We start from the raw sequence: 21,278 nt of genomic DNA, 5'->3' as shown, positions 1-21,278 counted from the left end.
TGAGCTACTTAAAGTGAAGGATTTATTTTAATAGACAAAACACAAATAGCAGAATGGATTAGAAAAACTAAATCCATAAGTTGACATACTACATACAACCTGAGAGAAGTACGTTAAGAGATAGCGTGGGGCAACCAGAAAGCCACATACGAAGGGACCAGATTCTACTCTGTTCTTCCCAGATGCTTCCACATTTCTGTTTTCCTGTACTGTTTCTAAGACTGGATGCTATCAACCTTTTATTTTACCCATTTGATAGGTGACAACATTGACACCTCATTTAGAAATGCACAGATCCTTTGACTCAACAATGCTACTGCCAAAGATTTTCCTTACAGACATTCTCACATTTTTAATCATATTTGTGAAGCTGCTCTGTGCAGCCTTGTTTGAAACAACAAAAATTTGGAAACAGCTCATATATCCCTTAACTAGTTATATAAATCATAGTACTATATTCAAATGATGGAATACTATGGTTTAAAAAATATATTTGTAGATAAACACATACTGATGAGAAAAATTCCCCAAAACCTACTATTAAGTGAACAAATATTATGCAGAAGTTATACAGTACAAGGTCAAGTTATTTGCGTGTGTTCTTTTTATACATATTATCAATTTTTTGCACATATATACAGAGAACAGTTTATTTGAAATACCTTGGAGGAAAGGGTCTTCTGTTCTTGTAATTCTACCATATCCATACGTAACTTTTCATTTTATAAACTGGTTAACAGTTTTTGTCTGAAATTAAAAGAAAACATACTTTCTTAATACATTTTTTTTTTCAGGCCACAATTGAAAATGATTGATAGAGATTTAGGGAGATGTGGAGAGAATATTACAGAAATTCTAGGAAAGGGAGCGGATTTGGGAAGTGTAAGAGGTAAAATAATTCAGTGTATGCAGTCAGACAGCCTTGAGTTCAAATTCTTGATCTTCTGTTCAAAGAAGTTGATGGATCCAAATGAAACAATGCACAGAAAGTTCTTGGCATAGTATCAGATATATAGTAAGCAAATAAATGCTGACTTCTGCTGTCAGTAGAGATGGGGAGAAGTGGTTGGCTTTGAGAACGTATTATGAGGGCAAAATGAATATGGGATTGATTATCTGGGGGAGATGAGAAAGAGGGAGCTGTTAAGGCCTTACGAAGGACCCCCGTGTTGTCTTGCTTGTCTGAACAATTTGTATGGATGGTGAGTCTGTGATGTGAGATAGGAAACCCCAGGGAAGAATCAAGTCGGAGGGAAAGATTGTAACTTTTATTTTGGACTATGTTTAGTTCCATAAAAGGTAAATACTGGTGTCTCGTGGTAAATCAGAGGAGAGGAATGGGATGGTAGTACAAATTTGGGAGGCATCGACATTTAGATTTAAATTTTTTTAGTATAAGTATGTCCGGGGAGGCAATGTAGCTAGAGAGGAAAAGATGCAGCCTTGAGAAACTCTTGCCTTTAAGGCACGTGGAAAAAAAAGCAACTGCGAGCAGGGGGTACTGAGAGAGGGCGTTCAAAGGAGCAGGAGGCCAACAGGGTGGAGCAAGAGAAGACTGTTTTCAAGAATGTTCGGTGAGATGGGGACCGAGTCAGAGGGAGGCAAGTGACAGGGCCAGGACCTTTCCTCGTGACTCAGGCTCCACTGCCCTTGGGACTCTGCCACTGACATTCCTATCGTTCCTCAGGTTTTGTACATCTGAAACAAAAGTTCTCATTTTACTTCCTCAAGCTATACCCAACTCCCAATTTCCTTTGTCTTGGAAAAATGTCAGTATCCTCTTCCCAGCTCCCAGGCAGTCCTTGGCACTTCTTTAAACACAGGGCTTTGCCTCAGTTGCTCTTTACTCCCAGAATAATGCTGTGGCCTTTCGTTTTTCACCAGGACTGAAGGAACGATTCCTAGTGTACTTCCTTATTTCCACACACCACCTATTTCAGATCCATCAGTCCTTCCTATAGCCAGCATCCTTCCAGAGAATGGCCATTGGCTGCACCATCAACCACCAGATTCTCACTCTGACATTCAAAGCTCAATGGTCTCGTCCTAACCTACACTGAATTCTCTCATCAATTCAGTATTTCCACCAAGATCAGCTCTTAGCCATCTGTACTTCTATCATCTCTACACCTTGGTGTATAATACAGTTCTTTACCTGGAATGTGTTTCTAACATCAGTCCAAGTCCTTTAAGGACCAGCTCAAGTGCTTAATTTTTCAAAGGGCTTCCCCAATAAATGACAGGAATTATTTTGCACTTACTGACTACATTATTTTTCTCAATTAATCATGTATTGCTGTATATTGTTCCTGTTCCATTAAGAATGTCTTAGCTCAGTCACCCTTCTCACAAATCTCGCTGAGTAACCAGACATGGCATTACATATAGTGATGTTTATTGAGTAAATGACCACTAAATTTTTCTATCGAGTAAGCAAAAAATGTATGATGCATCTAAGCCTTATATTTTTTGTCTTCTGATCCATTGTTTTTTTTTATTCTAATTTTATAACAACTACCACATTTCATATATTTTACTACAAAAGAATTAGTAACTAGCTTATTTTCCTCCAGGAAAATTGAAGTAGCCAATATAACTTTAGGTAAACATATGACCCCCTTAACCTTTTCCTGTATGGTCAAACTACTGAAAAATGTGACCTTTTTTTTTTTAAAAAAAGTAAATCCACCTTTATTTGAAAAACATGCTATTTAAGCAAAAGAAGGTGCTTAACTTTGAGCTTCAAGGAAGCTGGAAGACTTCTTTTGCATTCTCTTGAAGCCATTTGGCTGGAACACCTGCCATCCGGTTAGAGAGCAGTAATCTAACCTAGAAGGAAAGCAATAGGAAGAAAAAAAGTAAGGATAACAAGCAAGCCTTTTCCTGGAAGCAAAGAAGGAAGGATAGAAGCAAAGCACACTAAAGGATATGTGACCCACTGGCATACTTGGTTTATTTCAGGTTGGAATAAGTGAAAGGTGGCTATGCAATGCTCAGGACTGCCTGAGCTAAAAATAGCTCAAAATGTGTGTTATTTTAAATCAAGTCTTCATTTATGCAAGTAAAACAAAACAAAAAGCACATATTTCTCTAACATGGCCACAGAAGGTTTTCATCTACTTTTTGACATAGAAATGTTGGACTCAATCTGGAAAGGAAGAAATTCAATCACTGTCATTCCAAACTGTTCTTTCTGATGGGAAGATGCCTCACTAGAACAATAGTGATAAAATAGAAATGTCTGGCTGTCTTTTTTCACCTCTCCAACACCCTGTGATTCATAGGCTCAGCACTGGCAGAATTGAGGATGTGTCCAAGACATTGTGTTTATTAATTGCTTCTTAAGGCAAAACATCTCTTTTTCCCTCCAGCATTGTGGTGATCAGTGTGCACTTTGATATGAAAAATGATTTTTGTGGTTATTGTGATGATTCTTTCATAAAAGTCAGTTCTCTACTAAGCATTCAATAGCAATCTGCTTGATTTTACCACACACAGTTCCTTGATTTGCTATAACTAGACACAAACATTTTCATTAAAGAGACAAAAATAGTCTGAAGTGCAGAACCAAATGCTGAATTAATTAAACACACATGCAAAAATCCTCAAATGTTAGATCTCTAGGAATAGATTCAACTCCAAATCCCCACGTGTTAAATAAGTTAGATGAACTACTTTAAAGAGATGCTGAAACACTGACCAACATAAATAGCAAATCTTAAGAAACAAACCTAGCTTTTGGTCCTTAGTATGCTTGTTTCACACTCACTTTATTAAAAAGTTGAGAGATGGAACTGCCAAGCATATACATAAATGAATAGGAATGCTGTGCTAATAATTTCCAGCAGACGTCATCATTTCGTTTCCTGATGTGGGCCACGCTCACTGTGAATGCTACTTCACTCTTGTTAAACCACTTTGGAATAATCGATTTATTCCCAAAGACAAATTAATACAAGTCAGTTCTGTTAACCTGCTTATAGATTGGCACTTATCATGACAGATTATATCAGGTTCTGTACTATTGTCTGTTTTATTGGTCAAAAAAATTTTTTTTAACTTTGCTTGCCAGTGACAATTTTCTCTTAATTTAGGAATTCCTATTTCTTACAGAGGCCAGCTGGAAATGAGGAAAGCATTACAGAGCCTTCCTTAGCTGTTGGCCTGGAGAATACACACTCTCTCCAAAATATATATCTTTGGCACAGTCCAGAGGGAAGGAATCTAGGGTAATCTCTTAGCTGGCCAAGTGTGAGAATTATTATTTTTAACCCCTAAACACACTGAAATGTGTTGGTTTATTATTTTTTTTAAGGAATTCAAAATCAAACCAGTGCTGTTAGCTTAGTTATATTTCTTATCCAACAAAACTCTAAATAAATACCTTATAATACCAATTTTGCTACTGGGTTTTCTACCCCTTGGGTATAATGTTTAAGAGGACATTTTAGCTTGAAGAGTTTTAGATTTTAACATTCAGATTAACCAGCATTAACCAGCAGATTAGTTCCATAAACTCTCTGGCAAAACTAGATTATTTAACATAAGTCTAGAAATGTATTTATACCATAATGTCCCATTTGGTTCCCCATTATAAGTCATTGAAATATTCAGAGTAACAAACTAGCACCAAAATAGTGTTTATGTGACTATTCTGAATTCCTTAAAGTAAAAGCAGAAACTAACACTTAAGCAATAAATTTAAAGTTTGGTATTTTATCTAGAATCTCAATACCTAAGACTAGATATGGGGTGTCTATTTTAGCTACAGGTTTAAAATCACATATTCAGAATAGATTTACCTGATCTCAGAACCCATGAGCACAGAAGCACCACGAAACCCAGATATCAGTGGAAAGAATGTCTCCTACCTAAATAAGAGAGCCATTAAGAGATATTTATAGATATCTCATTTAAAAAGCCTTCTTTACTGAAATTAAGTTGTCCAGAAGTTCTTAGGTTATTTCTTGAACAAGAAGATAACCATGTTCTTTGTTGAGTTTGAGAAAAACAATACATTGATTACACCATGAGCCATTATGGAAATCCCTACATGATATGTGAATTTTCAATTGACAGAAAGATACTTTTTTATGTTTTGCAGAAGTAGATTCAAATGGTACTATGGACAAACTTCGAGAGCCTCCTAAAATCACGGTGACCCTTCTCTTTCATTTGAACACTTTATAAATTGGTAGATGGCTAGCCTTTTTCTTTGAATTAAACTTGTTTTATTCATTTCAATATATTACAGAGCAAATTTGCTATCCACTAGTATTTAATGAATTTATGTCACTAAGCATAGAGCTGTTCATAGAAACTTTGGAGAACAGTACATGTAGATTGTTTTCAAATGATGTGAATTATTGATAAACATATTCAAATATACCATAAAAGCAATACTTCTATATAAAATAATGAAAATTTAGCAACAGAGTACACTCACATATGTAGTACTTGATCCTTCAAAAATGTCAGGAGTGAAATTCCATCGTCACTTTTAAACAATGGAAATAGTTATAAGGTTCTATTACATAGTGTGTGTATGTATTACATATATAGATAGATAATAGATAGAATTTTAAAAGAGGATAAATCCTTCTTGTTGACTTACTAACATATTTATCTGTGGTTCTTATTACTAAACTATTTCTCTCATCATTTTAATAACCTGACTGGATTACTGAGGAAGTTTCCCTTACCATGTTTTGTATTTGACATGCAAGCTACAGTGTAAACATAATTTAATACAGTCTTAGAAATTATCACTAATGTCCCAGGGCAAGAAAGGATTTATTCCATCATAAGGGAAATCTATGGGGATATTATCAACAGATATTACTCACACATACCCACAGGTAGGGAAGGAAGGTCATAATTTTCTCAGGTAGATTGAAATGATGACTACCACTAAGTTGATAAAACAACTTTCATTTTAAGAGACTTCAGGGCTCATTTTTTTGGTGGGCAAGAGGGATTACCAGCATCAATTTTCCTTGTCCTTTGTTATCTCTATAACTTCAAAATCATGTGAGCAATTTTCTAAGCTGCTTAAGATTGTTCTAAAGATTACTGTTTCCTTTTTATTCTAGTAAACCTGGGACATCACAGTTGTGCTTCCTGTTCAAAATTAAAGGCTCTTACTTCATGGAATTGATTCATGAGGTGCTTTGATTAAAAGGTCCTTGAGGGCAATGTTAAACTGGAGAGCAGAATATTTGTCAGACGGTATGAGTCTCTCTTTTTAAAATACTCTAGTCAGGAAATTTTCCTTGTAAAAGAAATTCCAATTGCAAGTTACTGGTACACCCTGTGTTTCTTTACTAGTTGCTGACAAATATTAATGTTGACATTTTAGCACTTTGACCTTCAGTGGGAGTCGATAGTGCTGCCTTGTCCCAAATATGTTTTAAATTTATTTGGTACGTGTGTGAAGAGCAAGATTTGAAATGTATTAGGAAAAAAAAACGTTGAGAAGGCAGACAGGCAGGAGAGAAGAGAGGAAGCCATTGAAATTGATTTGAGATCTGTACAAACACAGTGGAAAGAACGTCTTCTTTGGAATCAAAAGACTTGCATGTGAGGTTTGTGTTTCCTTCAGATGAAGCAGGTCTGTGTCACCTTCTCCATGAATCCTTCCTGACCAACCCATTTGAAATGCAAACCTCCCACCCAGAGCTCCCCAGTCCTTCTTCCAGCTTTCGTGTTCTCCCTACCGCCTGTCAGTATCTCAGATACAATGGATTGTAGTTCTTCACCCCCTTGCTCCTCATTGCTGCTATTTTGTGTACTATACTAACCACATCCTGGTCTCCAGAACAAGGGTTTGGCACATTGTAGACTTCTGGTAAATATTTATTGCATGAATGAATGAAGTAACTGCTATGAGCCTCACTCTTCATTTGTAAAGTTATTAGGGTTATGAGCAAGATTAACGCAGACGTTCTGTGTAACAGCATATTAGATAGTACCTGGAGTGTAATAGGTATTTCATGTGTCCATTCATTTGTGTTTGTCATTCAACACATTGATCTGCCAGTGAGTTATCTAGAGATAGGGAGACGGTGTGTCCAGGTGACCCAGGACTGTCTCAGTGTATGCCTGTCAGTCTAGGAATAGTTATTGTCAGCAACTTTGTTCACAAGTGCCCTGTTTTGGATGATGAATTATATGGTCACCCTATAATCAAAAGATAAATCATGCATGTGAATTGTCCTTAAGGCGGCAGCGTTTATTTCATTCCCCATAACATGAGTCATAGCCAAACAAAACTTCTGATTCATTAACGTTTAGGTTAACAGTAAGATATGAGGATTAGAGGTTAATTGGGCAGAACAGAGGAAAAGAAGAGATTTCTGACTGTTACCATAAAGAGGAGTATCAGCAATCTTCTAGTTTAAGTAATGCCTTAAGCATCCAGTCTCTCAATTCAGCAGACGGGTGCTCAAACTCCACCTCCACTGCTTCTCAGCTGTAAAGCTTTGGGCGATTTGTTTCACTTATTTGAGCCTCTATTTTCTCATCTGTGTAAAAGCAATAATAATAGTACTCAGGGGCTTCATGTGATATATTAAAAATACATATAACCTCTAACACAGTTTCTGGTATGTAATAAATACTAAATCAGTGCTGGCTACTGTCAGTACTGAATGGAGTAAGAGCTTTCAGAAGTAGCAGTACTGGTTTTCTTTGACCACTAAAGCAGCGAACCATGGTTCTATAATGCCACCGATTATTTAAAATATTTAACAATTGGCAAGAAGTAGATGACATTGCCCAGCTTCCATAGTGCTTAGTAGTCTGTTTCTGACTGCATCTGTTTTGTAGCATTGTAGTTTTTTAATAAGATTTATTGAATTAAGTGTCAGCTCCATAGTTGAATAATTTCTGCCATTTTTATTTTCTGCATAGGATCTTGAACCTAATGTGTAATCAATAAATATTTGAAAAGCCAATAAATGAATATTCTGAGACAGTCAAGGAAACTATAATTCTGAGACTTTGTTTAACAACAGCCACAGCTGGCACAGTGAATAATTAGATAAATGATGTTAAGAGTCTTTACTGTTATGTAGCTTCACCACCGAAAAATTGCCAGACTGCAATAACTTTTAATAGTAAGGTATTTGGAATTTTTACTTTCATAGTAATTTAGACAAACTATACCTATTATCTACTGCAATGGCTTGGTTAACAAAAATGAAAAAAAAGTGCCAGGTAAATTAGTTGCTAGAATTAGATCCTGGGTTTCCTCATTCCAAGGCTAGAGTTAGTTTGGCCTTTTCGTGTAATGTCTGTCTTTAATCATAATGACATGATTTGAGAAAATATCCAATTAGTAGTATTTTTCATAATAAAGTAAGAACTAGTTTAGGAGATAATGTGGGATTTCCATTGTTCCCATTTCAAACATTTGTTCATTTTCCTTACGTTTGTAATAAAATTTTTACCAAGATACATTTTATAAAGAAAATAATTACTAGTAAGAGCTTGATACTTTTATGGTAAAAGTATTCAACAATTAGATTCTAAGGCTATTATGCTATTCAATTTCATAATGAAGCTTATTCTATTAGTTTCAAAGACAGAAATGATACTGTTTTAATTAAGTGGATTATAGAATTTCCATTATATCCTGAATACTATTTTTATTTCCAGATTATTCCCAAATAGTTACAAAACTTCATTGCAGAGGGAATGCAAGTAACATATTTTAAGCTTTTCAAATTTTTATGAAAGGCACTATTCAGCCATTATCTGCTAAAATTTTGTATTCCGAGTTACCATGTATCTATAATTACTTTATTTCTTTTTTTATAATCCTGAGAAATGGTGTATTCCCTTGGTTTGCCCATGTCCCTTGGAGGTGATATAATGTTAGTTGACAGTATCAGGAATAGTCTGTGACTGATTACTGGTTGTGTTTGACATGTGATTGAGAATTTTATCTTTGGCATCAGAATGAGTTCATCTATTATAAAACCTCTTACTATTCTTTTGGTTTCTTGTCAAGTATTGTGATTAATTTCAAGATCTACAGAAACTTTAGGAATAGATACTAGAATGATATTTTTCCATGTTGACTTAATGCCTTAAAAGTTTTTGGTTCAGCTATTTTGAATTTTCCTAAAACACTTTTCTGAGAGGCATGATGTCTTTATATAATTATATTCATTTTATACAGTGGTATTAAGATGTTTTCAAGGGGGAAAGACCATGTCAAACAGTTGCTCCTCTTAGAATAGTTTTAAGTTGTAGTAAAGCTTAAACTGAACTGGAAACATTCAGATCCTATACAAGTTCATGAGGAAAAAAACAAATTTAAAAGCATGTAACATCTCAGATGTTCGTTAATATGCTATTTGCAGTAAACTAAGGATTCAACAGATACAAAAGGTATTAGGCAGAAATTTTTACTGAATAAAACTTAGAAAAATCAGTTATCTGTGAATTTATGTTAATGACATGCATATAAAATCCCATTATTCTTACTAGTAATTACTAGTAAGCTGTTTTCATACATAACATACAAGCTGTTTTCCTTAAGTTGACATGACAGTGAGCTTAATTTCAGAAGATTTACCATCTGTCCTAAGAGACCAACTAGAGTCACTAAAAAGTATTAATCAAAAATAAGAAACAACAAAAATTGGCGTATGTTAAATACAAAACATAGACCAATGACCAGTAGTTTCCAAGCTCAGGCTGGGTAACAGAATGACCTAGATACTTTTTTAAAAAATGCATATTCCCAGACCTCATCTGAGTTTATTTACCAAGAAATTCTAGGCCTTAAAATCTATAATTAAAAAAAACAATTCCCCAAGTGGTTCTAAGGGATAGCTTCAGATGTATGGGTATATGGTTTTAAAACACAAGTGTTGCCGAAATATGCATACATAGTTGAAATAACTGTGCAACACTTCATGGAGGCAGTGGATTTGAGATTGTGATTTGAAAAGAGGCAAAGCATTGGGAAATGAGTAATACCATGAATACAGTTGTCATGGGGGAATAGAAACTGCATGGGTATGATTGGTCTGTAACCGAACAAATGATTCCTCAGTCAGAGAGCTGGAAAATAATATTGAGGAGGGAGATAAATGCCAGCCAGGAGGGAGATTCTGGGTTACTGGGCTTTATCTTGTTGGAACTCAATAACCGAAGATTTTTATCCAAGGAGATTACACACGTAAAGCAATTTAGAGAGAATGTTTATTCAGTGTTACTGTGTGAGATTGATTGGAAGGCGCGAGCTAAAGACAAAGCAGACAGTAGTGGACTAGGCTTGATGTGATAAGGGTTTGCATAGAATGCTTCTTGTGCAAATGAAAATAAGAGCTGGGACCCATGGTAATGGCAGGGGAAGAGTGGACAGCAACGAGAGTGCAATCCTAATTAAGTCCTGGGAAAGTAAACACCAAGGGGGAAAATTTTCAAACTATATGCCTGTATATCTGAAAAAGGACAGAAAGTATTTACCAATTTTCAATTACAATACAGCAAGATCCTCTCTTCAAATAATTCTAAGTTCTTGAAAACTATTTAGCCAAGTATCACTGCATCTTTACTGTATAGGCAAGAATATGCTAATAAATAAATCGTTATTTTTGGAAACGCAAGCACATTCTGTCTCTCACATGTAATTTTGATACCATAAAGTAGTTGTATATTCTCAGTGATATAAGCACCAGCTTATTTGTGTAACAAATTAAATCTAGTGATATTTTTGGACCCATGAGACTTATCTAATAAAAGACCATTGTATGTCACGTATGTTCTTTGCAAAATGTCTTACACATGAAGACAAACTACATTTAGCTGAAATACAAGGAATCTGTTAAAAAGGCATTTTATTAGAAAAATCCAGGTCGCCAGATATTTTTATTTGGAAAATACTGGATGGCATGTGATTTGCCAAGAAATAGAAGCTCTTCCAATAACACATGAGGGGGCTAAGCCATGTTGATATTGTTGATAAGCCTCCACAGGCTGGAACAAGTGAAGCCGAGGAGTAAATTGAAAGCCGCTAGGGAAGATCCAGCCCCCAAGTTGGGCACATGCTAACTCTTGAGCATCAGTGACTAAATTAAAGAATAACGAATCAATTATTTGTGGCAAACAAGATATTAGAACTTTAAAAACTGTCTGCCGTAGTGCATTACAGGTATCATTCATTCTCTTCCCCTCCAAGTCGGACTGTTCAGCTCTTTGTAGCCTTCTGCACTCACCTGTGTCGTTCATGGCCCTGAGTTCTGTTTTAATTTGAACAGACCCTCTGAACAGCATCGTGTCCAAGCGTCAAAGTTTCTGACCCATGTTTTGCATCAACTCTGGATGTTGTGGCTCATGTTCACTTTGAAGGAAATAGCAAATAGGACTTCCAACACACCTTGTGTCTCTCCTAGTGCTCAATCACCTGTGGCAAAGGAATGCAGTCTCGCGTTATCCAGTGCATGCATAAGATCACAGGAAGACATGGAAATGAATGTTTTTCTTCAGAAAAACCTGCAGCATACAGGCCATGCCACCTTCAGCCCTGCAATGAGAAGATTAATGTAAACACCATAACATCACCCAGGCTGGGTAAGCAGACCAGAAAAGGAATGGTTTTGAGGAACCTAAAAATACTCTTGGCTTCTTTGGTTTTGCATATCACTTTAAAGCTTAGTTATAAACCTATACTAATTAGTTTGCTTCTGAACTAAACTGGATTTATTTACCTATAGCTTAGTCCAAATGGCCAGGTGGGTAAAAAATCCTAAAGACTAAACTGTTTTGATTCCTGGAGCTGTCTACTCAGAGTCAGGCCCTGGAAGGATGAATGCCACCCCACCCAAGGTCATCTTAGAAAGCATTGAAGGCTATTAACGTATTTGGGGTTCTGACCAGTCCCATAGCAGAACTATCAATTAAGGTGATGTCTGTGGAAAGGTGAGGTGCAGCATATACCTTAGATCGCTCCCTTGTTAATAGCCTTCCATGTGGTTCTGCATACAAATTGTCCTTTAGAGAGATATAGAGTAAAAAATGGCTTTCAAGAAGAATGGGCACATGGATGTACACCAACAAAAAGAGGTAACATTTTTTGATCTTTAAAGATATAATATTAAATACAAATAAATGCTAGCCACATACTGATTTATGTAGTTATTTTATGTTACAAAATGCTTTCATTTTTATTCTCTGTTCCACATTTCCAACTTCAAGTAAATATAACCTGCAGTTGTGTAAGAAGTATTTATTAGTGAATTGGCCTTTATTTCTGTGGCAATTTATGGCTTTCCATAGCACTGCCCTATGGCACTTGTTGGGTTAATTGATGTTTAACATCTTCAGTTTGAATCTGGGCATTTAATCTCCAGGGGAACAATCTAATTATGCAGAATAATATTGCCAAAATGCAAGAAGCTAGCTTGTCATAGATACTTCCCCAGGAATAAGATTCAATCAAATGGAAACCTTTGGTTTTCAAGGAAATACAAAAATTCTCTTCTTCAAGCCAAATAATTAACATTTCTAAGAAATGATCAGTTCAAGTAGAATTAAGACTATTTAAGACAAAAAGTTAAGCAATACTAAAGCAGATGCACTAAATCCATGTATTCAAAACCAGCATAAACCCTTTCTCCAACAATTACTTGGGAGTCCTTTGACGGGGTATCGTGTGTCAGAAAATAGTAGATTAAAAGAAGAATTTAATTAAATTGCATTTTCTTTGTTTATTATTTCTTGATGGTATATCCCAAACACAGAAGCACAGTGGTTGGAAAAATCTAAGGTTTTTAAAAGTAAAATAGTGAGTCATATAGTGAAGTGGCCAAAGAAAGAACTACAGCAGAACTGACTTTTATTGGACATGACCACACTATTTCTTTAGAATAACTGAGGCCAAATCTACCTGACCAAGTTTTCTATACCAAGTTCTCATTCCAAACACTACATTTTCAGTCCCTGTAAATTTCAGTCACTTTTGATCATCAGCTTTGATTTTAAAGATGCCTGAAACTACAATCCCCAGATAGCCCTCCTAGACATGTTTGCCCACTAGGAAACAAGAAATGTGAAGTAAGTGTGAGTGTATATTTGTTTTGCTATTTCTTTGCACTTCTATCCATAACAACACTTACTGATTGGTTTTCCCCAGAAAGGTGGACATGGAGCATACAGCCATTTTTCTTTTAAGTCTTCTCAGCTACAACCCAGAAGAAACATAATCAAAGCCCTAAAACTGAACCTTCAAAGTCATTGGCTGTGCAAATCATTGCATTTGGGAAGTCTATCGTTAATAAATCTAAAAAAGCTTACAGATAAAGCCATTTTCATCCACCTTAGTCCTTTGCTATAGGTTGTTTGTGTGTATGTGTGTGTGCTTCTGTATGTTTCTTTATCTCTGTCTTTTAAGTTCCAGGAGGTAATGTAAATGAGGCAGAGTCACTATTTTAAAATGCCCCCATTTAGATGGCTGCCATCTGTTTCTGCACCTGGCACTTAGGGTATCTCTATGTATTGAGCACCCTGTGTTCTGCTTCACAGCTGCTCTGACTTTCAAGTGCCTGGGAGATCAGTGGCCTGTGTACTGCCGAGTGATACGTGAGAAGAACCTGTGTCAGGACATGAGATGGTATCAACGCTGCTGTGAGACGTGCAGGGACTTCTATGCCCAAAAGCTGCAGCAGAAGAGTTGACCTCTAGCAGGCTGGCTCTTGGCAATTACATTATTTATAAACACACCCGCTAGCATGTTCTTCAGACCAAATATTATCAGATTACATATAATTTAATCAAACTAATTTATTTTTTATTTTTTTGCCTACCAAGTATCCACTGTAGTGTCTGTTTTGGTTATACAAACATGTTGATTTATACTACATGGCTTCATCAATAGTTTTCTATGAATAAGTTGGATCCAGTTTCCAGAATAAAAATTAAAAGGGGAGAAAAGAGATCCATGGTCATTGGGCTTTAAAAAAAACTTTTTTTTTTAGTTAGGGCTGTTTCTAAGGTGCTATTCTCTCCCCCTCCAATACCCTTGTGTTATCCAGAATAATACTAATTTTGTGTAATAGTTTAGTTAAAGAAGAGAGAAATCATTTTTGTTTGTTGGTGTCATGATGCAGAATTAACCCATTTTCTGTAATCTGCAGGAGATGTGTAAACATGACAAACCTCATAGTGTTGAACAGGTTATTTAGAGAATGTATTATGAATTTGGTTCAGATTTAGAGATTTCCGTAGGAAAAATTCTACTGTAATTATAATCTTATTTTAATAGTGGCAAAGAAAAGTCAAAATAGAGACTTTGATCATGTTCATGAATATGTACTTGAACACAAGTATTGTAACAATGAAACACTGTAATGATTTACACTGAATCACCATTGCACTGTTTATATAGTGTAGAGAAACCATTATAGAAATGGTAACATCCTACAGAAATGTGTATTATTTTAACATGTTGTCCTTAGATTTTAGCTTTTTAAAATATTTTGAACAAAGCATTGCTCCACCCATTTCCTTCTATCTTTTTAGCAGATTTATAAAAGAGTATAGTACTTAGCCTCACAAATCAAGAGAAAATTTACTTCATATTTTTCAGCCTTTTCCCTAGAAACGAGGAAAAACAAAAAAGCTTAGGATACTGTTGTAGTGTCATTGTGGTGTTTTTTCCTTTTCAAAATGAGAAAGTTTTACAATTCTGTGAAATGTTATAAAACCAGCTTAAATGTTTTCTTGTGAAAAAATATTGTACATGATTCACATGATTTCTTAGATTTTTTCAATAAAATGCGTGAAACTTCCTGTGGGGAGGCAATTCTTCATAGGGCTGCCCTGTCCCCCCTGTCCTGGTACCACCTGCTTGTGTTTGGGGTACCTTCTAAGGGATGTTTGGGTAGAGAACAGCCTTCAAAGACAAAGATCATGTTTCTCTTTGGAGCAAGGGGCAGACACACTTCTCATTATAAAAGCATCAGGTTCTCTAAAATTGGGATGTCTCGTGAAATACAATCCACTGCATGTACAGGTTTCACCTGGCTCGTTTTGTGTCACGCTGTGGGAATTGGGGCTCAAGGAACTGGTGTGAGAAGATGCTGATTATCTGGCTACTGCTGTTGCTGTGAATAATGAAGTCCTTTGTCTGCAGCCCAGGAGTCTAACATCTCCTGTCCTGAAGGGGCGGCAAGCGATCTGGATAAGTTTCAAGTAGAGTAAAACTGCATTCATCAAGTTCTTGACCCTTCCCTCAGTATTTCTCACCTTAATTTTAATTTGGGGAACATTTTGTTTCTGCATTCCCCCTATTCTGGATAACCTTTCATCTAATTGCTGAGATAGAGAATTAACCCATATAGACTTTTATGTAAGATGGTGGGGAAACGGGAGAGGGGAAAAATTACATAGCAAAAGGAGACATTCTCAGTTCCATCCCTTGATCCCTGAATCCATGAACCCAGGTAGAAATATCACCATGTATTAGTCAATGAATCAGACCACATACATCTTAGAGAACCTCCAAAATGTTTCCCCCAGCTGGTGCCAGACTAAATATTTTTTTTAAAAAGACCCTGCATCATTCTGTTAGGGCGTCTGCTTCTGGGTGATAGAGAATGAAGTAATAGCAGAGATTTAGGTGTCCACGAGCCCATTGCCACATTTTGTTTACTGGAACATGAGATCCTTGGACAGGAACAATGCTGTGTGGAGTATCATCAGAGTGAATGAGGCATTTGGTAAGTTCATGGGTGGTGTTTGGCAGAAACTTTGCAGACTGGGGAGGCAAATCTATATTCAGGGTAAGCGGCTATTTTTATGAAAACAAACCGCTGCCTTTTTGTGATAGAAATGATCTAATGTAATCACACTGCAATCAAGGTGGCCTGGACTGACCGGTCCAGGAAGGAACATGGTTTGAAACTGGTGATGAGGGAGTTCTGAGGAAAAGGTATGTGGATAGACCTCCTTGAATAACGTATATTCCATCTGACCTCTCACCAAAGAGCACCCTCTGGAGAGAGAGCTCAGTCATCAGGTGGATAAGATGGCAATTTCTGTGTATGCCAGTCAGTCTCTTTCATCGGCCACTTTCATCCTTGCCCAGTGGGCCCAGGAGCAAAGAGTCGGTGGTGGCAGGAGTGGAGATGATGCATGGATTCAGCCGCGAGAATTTCCACTCGCAAAGGCCGCTGTAGCTGCAGTCAGCCCTGAGATGTCAGGCAAATAGTAGCAGAGTCGAGAAGTATTTCCTGGCATGGCACCAGCCCACCACCCTGAGGCGTCACCAGCCCACCTGAGTAGCCAGGCACAGCCAGGTAAGTCTGACCCGGAAGGGGTAATTTGTTCAGATGTCTATGGGATGCTGTAGCCTCTGTGTAGCTACCTCCTTTGTAAGTCCACAGCCAAAGTGTGGGAGCGGATCTGAGTTTGCTGTTGGTCAACAGGACCAACAGTTAAAAAAGAAGAAATAGGCACAGAGCTCAAGAGAACCAAGGCAGCCTGGCCCCTGCCAAGCCCCTGTGTCTCTGTCACCGCGTCTGATTGCAAAAGGCTTACAGTTTATCGGATGCTGTCTCCATTTTGCCTTCCAAATCTCATGGAAGTTCCTCGCTTGGCCGGTTTTAACCTAGAATCACACAAAGAAGGGGATTCTGGAAAATGCGGTTTGCTTTTTTAACTATAGAGAGCTAAGAAGACTTTAATTTTCTTCTTTTTCAGTTTGCTTTATATCAGCGACAATTAAATGAAAATCCATGTTCTGATCCACTTTTAAAGTAACCGTAACACTTTTTAATCACTTAATATATGCTAAGCATTCTGTTATCTATTAAACCTCTCCACAGACCTCGTAAGACACTCTCAATATAGTACCTTATAATAAAGGAGACAGGCTCAGGGAGAGTCATCAACTTACCCAGGAACATAAGTTAGTTGAAGGTATTAGAACCACTCTGGCTCCATATTCTGTTCGGTCAGCTACCCTGTTTCAGTCTCCCTTGTTTACCAGTTTTGAAAACATTTTATAATTGATATATAAGGTTTTATAACTTAATCACAGGCTTTCTTTATAATCAAAACTATCCAAGTAATTTTCAAACACATAATTTGATGCACTCCAAATGCGCATCTGGACATTGTACAGGCTTTTCAGCTGGAAATACTTTCAGATATTTCACTTGGTTATCAGTACAGTCTAGGAATAAAGGAAGGGTGGGAGAAAAGAGAGGAGAGAAGAAAAAAATAGGATTGATATGTCAACAGTTTTGCTAGTAAACCATATTTAATTCTATTTTTACAGCTCTCATGTTTCAAAAAGCAATAATTCTGGGTCCAAATCCAAGGGGAAATGATACTTTCATAAAAATTTGCCATCAAGGAACAGAGAAAATGATTACTTGCATGATAAGGGTTGAGAAGCCCAGATATCCACATTTCCACCAGGTTGTCCTGTAATATAACTGTTTATTTATATTTATTTACACCCTTTGTTACATAAAATGAAGAAATTAAAGACAGTAACCAAAAAAAAAAAAACACCCTAAGCTAATATTTGTCCACTTATTTGCAGGTAAATTTTTTGAAGAGGTAAAAGGATAACAATGAAATGGGTGCTACGTGGTCAAATAAGTATGGAAATGCTAGAGTTAACAAAGCAGAACCTCTTGGAGTCTTCGGTGTGAGTTTGTTCATGACAGACTACCGGAAGAGAATATAGAGTATGTCATAAACATTTTGGCAATTGAATCCTTTTTTCAATAGGAATAGTTGATTGGAAAACAGAGCTCTAAGCCACTTTTTAAAAATCAAATTTAATTGGATTATCAATTTCCAACCAGAGTAGAGCTCTTCTTGGGGCACTGGAAGAGGCAAGAGCCATCCTTATGCACTGAGCAATGAGCTTCATGAGGTCATCAGACATGACGCGTAGGGAAGGAAGAATCCAGCAGGCATGCTGTTTTGTAATGTATCATCCAGTGTAGTGCCCAGAAAAGAAAGTATGAGAACATCATCAAACAAAAGATAGTAAGATGAGAGTATAAACAAATCACTCTAAGATTTCCAAGGACGGAAAAATCATACATGCTAGGAAAATATGTAGAAATTTTGTGAGAGGCTATATGTATCAATAAGGTGAGCTATAATCAGAATGTGAGAGAGGATAGGCTCCATTATGGAAGTTCTTGTTGAAAAATGGAGGCATTCAGATTGCAGGCAAAACACAGGCCTCTGACTAGGGCACAAAGTGAAGGAAAAGAGTAAGGTAAACGGATTTTTTAAGTCATCTACCCTTCTGCACAAATCATCCCAATTTTATTTCAATATTTTAGCTTTTCTAAGACTACGAAGTTGAAACTGGTAGCACTGTGATGGAAGGATTGTATCTCCACCGCCAGAATCCCCCCAGGTCCTGACATTCCCCTTCCAGCAGTGCCCTGGGAAGTGTGAAGCTGGTTCACTGACCCCTGAGGCTGACCATGGAAACTGGCTGACTTGAGGTCCACGGAGACTAGAGAGGCAGAGAGAGAGCTGCAAGCCTTTGCAACAGTACATGTGAGAAATAATGGCACTTGAAGTGGGTTTACAAAAACAGAGATTCCCCATTCACCAGATATTCGTTGCATGCCCACTAGATGCCAGGCATAGCCACAGGATCTGTAGCATTGAAAAATAGCAGGTGATCATAGAAGACACATTTATTTTAATGCATGGACAGTAGAGTATACAGGGGACTTATTGGACATAGAAGATGATGTGGAGTTGAAGACAGTTCTGCAGGGATGAAAGATGAGGCTGGTGAAAGAAACAGACATGGGGAGTAGAAGCCAGTGTGGGGAAGATCATATTGGGTCCTTTCTTCGGGAGGTCAAACTGTGCCAAGGTTTCTGCATGCCACCACGCTGTAGCCCTCTACGGGGGAGACCAGCAGGCTGAGATCTCAGCATGTACACCAAGAAGCATCTTGTCTCTTAGTCTTACTCCACCTTCCGTGGAAGTCAGCTTGTGGATTCCCCAAGAAACCCACCAAACATATTTATCCCTGCTGGGCCCACAAAAATCAAACTTCTAAGGCTCATCTAAAGCAAGGAATTCTGATTTTCTTTCAGCTCACTAACCTGATTGACATGCACTCTTCATGAAATGTAAGAGACACTCAGTTGGTTAAAACATGGCAGAAACACTCCTGTGTTTCTGACCCCCAATGTGAACAATTTAATCAAGAAATCATGCAGGCCCTACTAATGAATTCTCACAGAGCCTACAGATTGGAGCTGCAGGGATTCCTGGTCAGCCCAGAGGTCAACAGCCAGGGTTGGGAAGAAATGTTTCCAGACGAGGATTGGCATCAACAGAGGCACAGGATTGGAGCAGGTTGGGGAGGGACGGCGGGGGTGCGGGGGGGGGGGGGGTGGTGGCCAGTAGCAGAAAAGGGAAAAGACAGCCTGAGTTTCTGATGTCAGTCCTGTCGGCTGCCTCCAGGGGCAGCAGTGAGAAATTAGAACTGATAGTTTGGAATGAGGGTAGACAAAGAATGGCAAGAAATGGAGAGCCTGAAATTAAACTCGCAAGTGGAAAGAGACAGATGCAAGCCTCTGGGCATCTAGAGCATTGTGGACGATTCTAAAGGAAGGGCGCCTAAGGAAAACCGGGGGTTCATTTCACCTACCTCATACTTTGGCTAAGGAAAAGGCCTAATCAAATATATTTGGATCTAGGTTCTGTGGCTGCAGTTGCCAATATAAAGAGCCAAAGAGAAGAAAGGCTCTTCTTGAAAATGTGTGTTATTCCCCAAAGAATCTTTTAGGAAAAGCAAATAGCCTGAGAAATATTTGTTCATTAGATGTATTCTGGCTGCAGCCAGAGAAAATCCAGAAAATACCAAGCATGTGAACATACACATAATACACTTGATTCTTCAAACACTTGTGATTTAAGTGTTTTCTTATTAACTGTTCTTACACAGGACCTTGTACTTTCTCCAGTAAATGTATTGTTAAAACCACCCAAATGTATTTCAAATATTATAAGATAGTGACAGAGTTTAGGGCCAAAAAATGCTCTTAGAAAATGTTGATTATGCAGTCCAGTTTAACAACTATTCAAGGAGGACGGATGAGGTTTTCTTAACACTCTTATCCTTACTGCGGTGAAGAATGTAAGCACTCTTTAGTCTTGCTCAGTTTGAAACCAGAAACATCCTGGCTGCTGATTCTTATAAGCTATATGGCACTCGTCTGAAATCGGGTGTTGATACACTGCACATGTAACCCCATTACCTCTGCAAGGGAAACCTTCCTGCTGAATCAGATAGATTTCAGAGGTACAAACATACCAACCTGGGTCTAAAAACTGCTGCTGTGTCTCTCCTTCAGCTACAACACGAGAGGGACGGTGTCCTCTTTCTCTAGATGGAAATCCATAAGGTAGAGCGGCTGGTGATGAGAGAGGTTATCGCTGCTGCAGACATCATCACTTCGTGGCATAGCACACCGTCCATGGCTTCACTCCCCACCACAGCTCTCTGAACAGAGATGGGGCCGCTTAGGAGAGCACGTCATCCTCAGAGAGCAGCTTTGCTCCCCTCTGGCTCCAAAGGCACCGTGTGAGCACCAGAATGCATCGCGGGAGTTTATACAGCTAGAAACAGGCAAAGGGACCTCAGACAGTGAATGGGTCAAGGCAGTATAGGTCAGGGCACTAAATCACAGTAGCAAACTATAAAGCAAATACTTGCCATTTCTGTGAACCAGACTAAAGGTGACAACCCAAACATGGTTAGGTTTCACCCGAGCCTGAGACTCTGGGAGTCAAGACCAGAGAAGAAACAAGATCCAGACTATCTCACGTGAGGCTAGAGAGGCAGGGCCCAGCCAGCCGTGTTAGGTCAGCCACGTCCAGGAAGGAAAAGTAAGTAGTGTCTTTGTACAGGTGACTACTCAGTGTGCTCCAAATTATGAACTGTGACAGTGAGATTCTGGCAGCCTTTATTCAAAGTATAATTCCTCTTAAACTGGCCCTTCTGGCTCTGTGTGGACACATATTTAATATTGGCATTCTACTAAATTTAATGACCATCCCCCACTCTCCCATTCAAACACTCTGAGTGCATGTGTGCAGTGTGCGTGCGTGTGTGTGTGTGTGAAAGGTAAGGCAGGGTGCTGCATTGTCCCTGTGTGCCGATGTATCATTGAGCGCAGCTGAGACCTGGTTTCAGATGCCCATCGGGACGCCCTCAGGCTCATTACTAATGGATGAGTCTCACAGGCGCTGCCTCGCCTGCCTGT

General features: G+C 38.0%; 1 protein-coding gene and 1 long non-coding RNA gene across 3 annotated transcripts in view; one reads left to right on the top strand and one right to left on the bottom strand.

Moving 5' to 3' along the window:
* Positions 1–14,802, top strand: part of ADAMTS19 (ADAM metallopeptidase with thrombospondin type 1 motif 19) — a 257,477-nt gene extending 242,675 nt beyond the window's left edge. The window contains exons 22-23 of the mRNA XM_036902596.2: positions 11,409–11,586; positions 13,537–14,802. Of these exons, the coding sequence (XP_036758491.2) occupies positions 11,409–11,586; positions 13,537–13,688 (330 nt within the window). The 3' untranslated portion in view covers positions 13,689–14,802. The remainder of the gene's footprint in view (positions 1–11,408; positions 11,587–13,536) is intronic.
* Positions 3,048–21,079, bottom strand: LOC118921021 (uncharacterized). Of its 2 annotated transcripts, XR_008993230.1 has the most exons (7): positions 20,331–21,079; positions 17,096–17,188; positions 16,552–16,621; positions 11,232–11,419; positions 7,367–7,523; positions 4,803–4,871; positions 3,048–3,148 (listed from the first exon to the last, which is right to left on the bottom strand). It is a non-coding gene; the product is annotated as an uncharacterized LOC118921021 (long non-coding RNA). The 2 variants fall into 2 exon arrangements; XR_008993229.1 differs by lacking the exons at positions 3,048–3,148; positions 4,803–4,871 and having other exon boundaries at positions 7,263–7,523.
* Positions 21,080–21,278: the final 199 nt, after the last annotated feature.

The sequence above is a fragment of the Manis pentadactyla genome, chromosome 13, assembly GCF_030020395.1.
Source record: "Manis pentadactyla isolate mManPen7 chromosome 13, mManPen7.hap1, whole genome shotgun sequence".
NCBI classification, from domain to species: Eukaryota; Metazoa; Chordata; class Mammalia; order Pholidota; family Manidae; genus Manis; species Manis pentadactyla.
The sequence above is the reverse complement of the archived record's forward strand: the minus strand, read 5'-3'. Positions and strand labels throughout refer to the sequence as shown.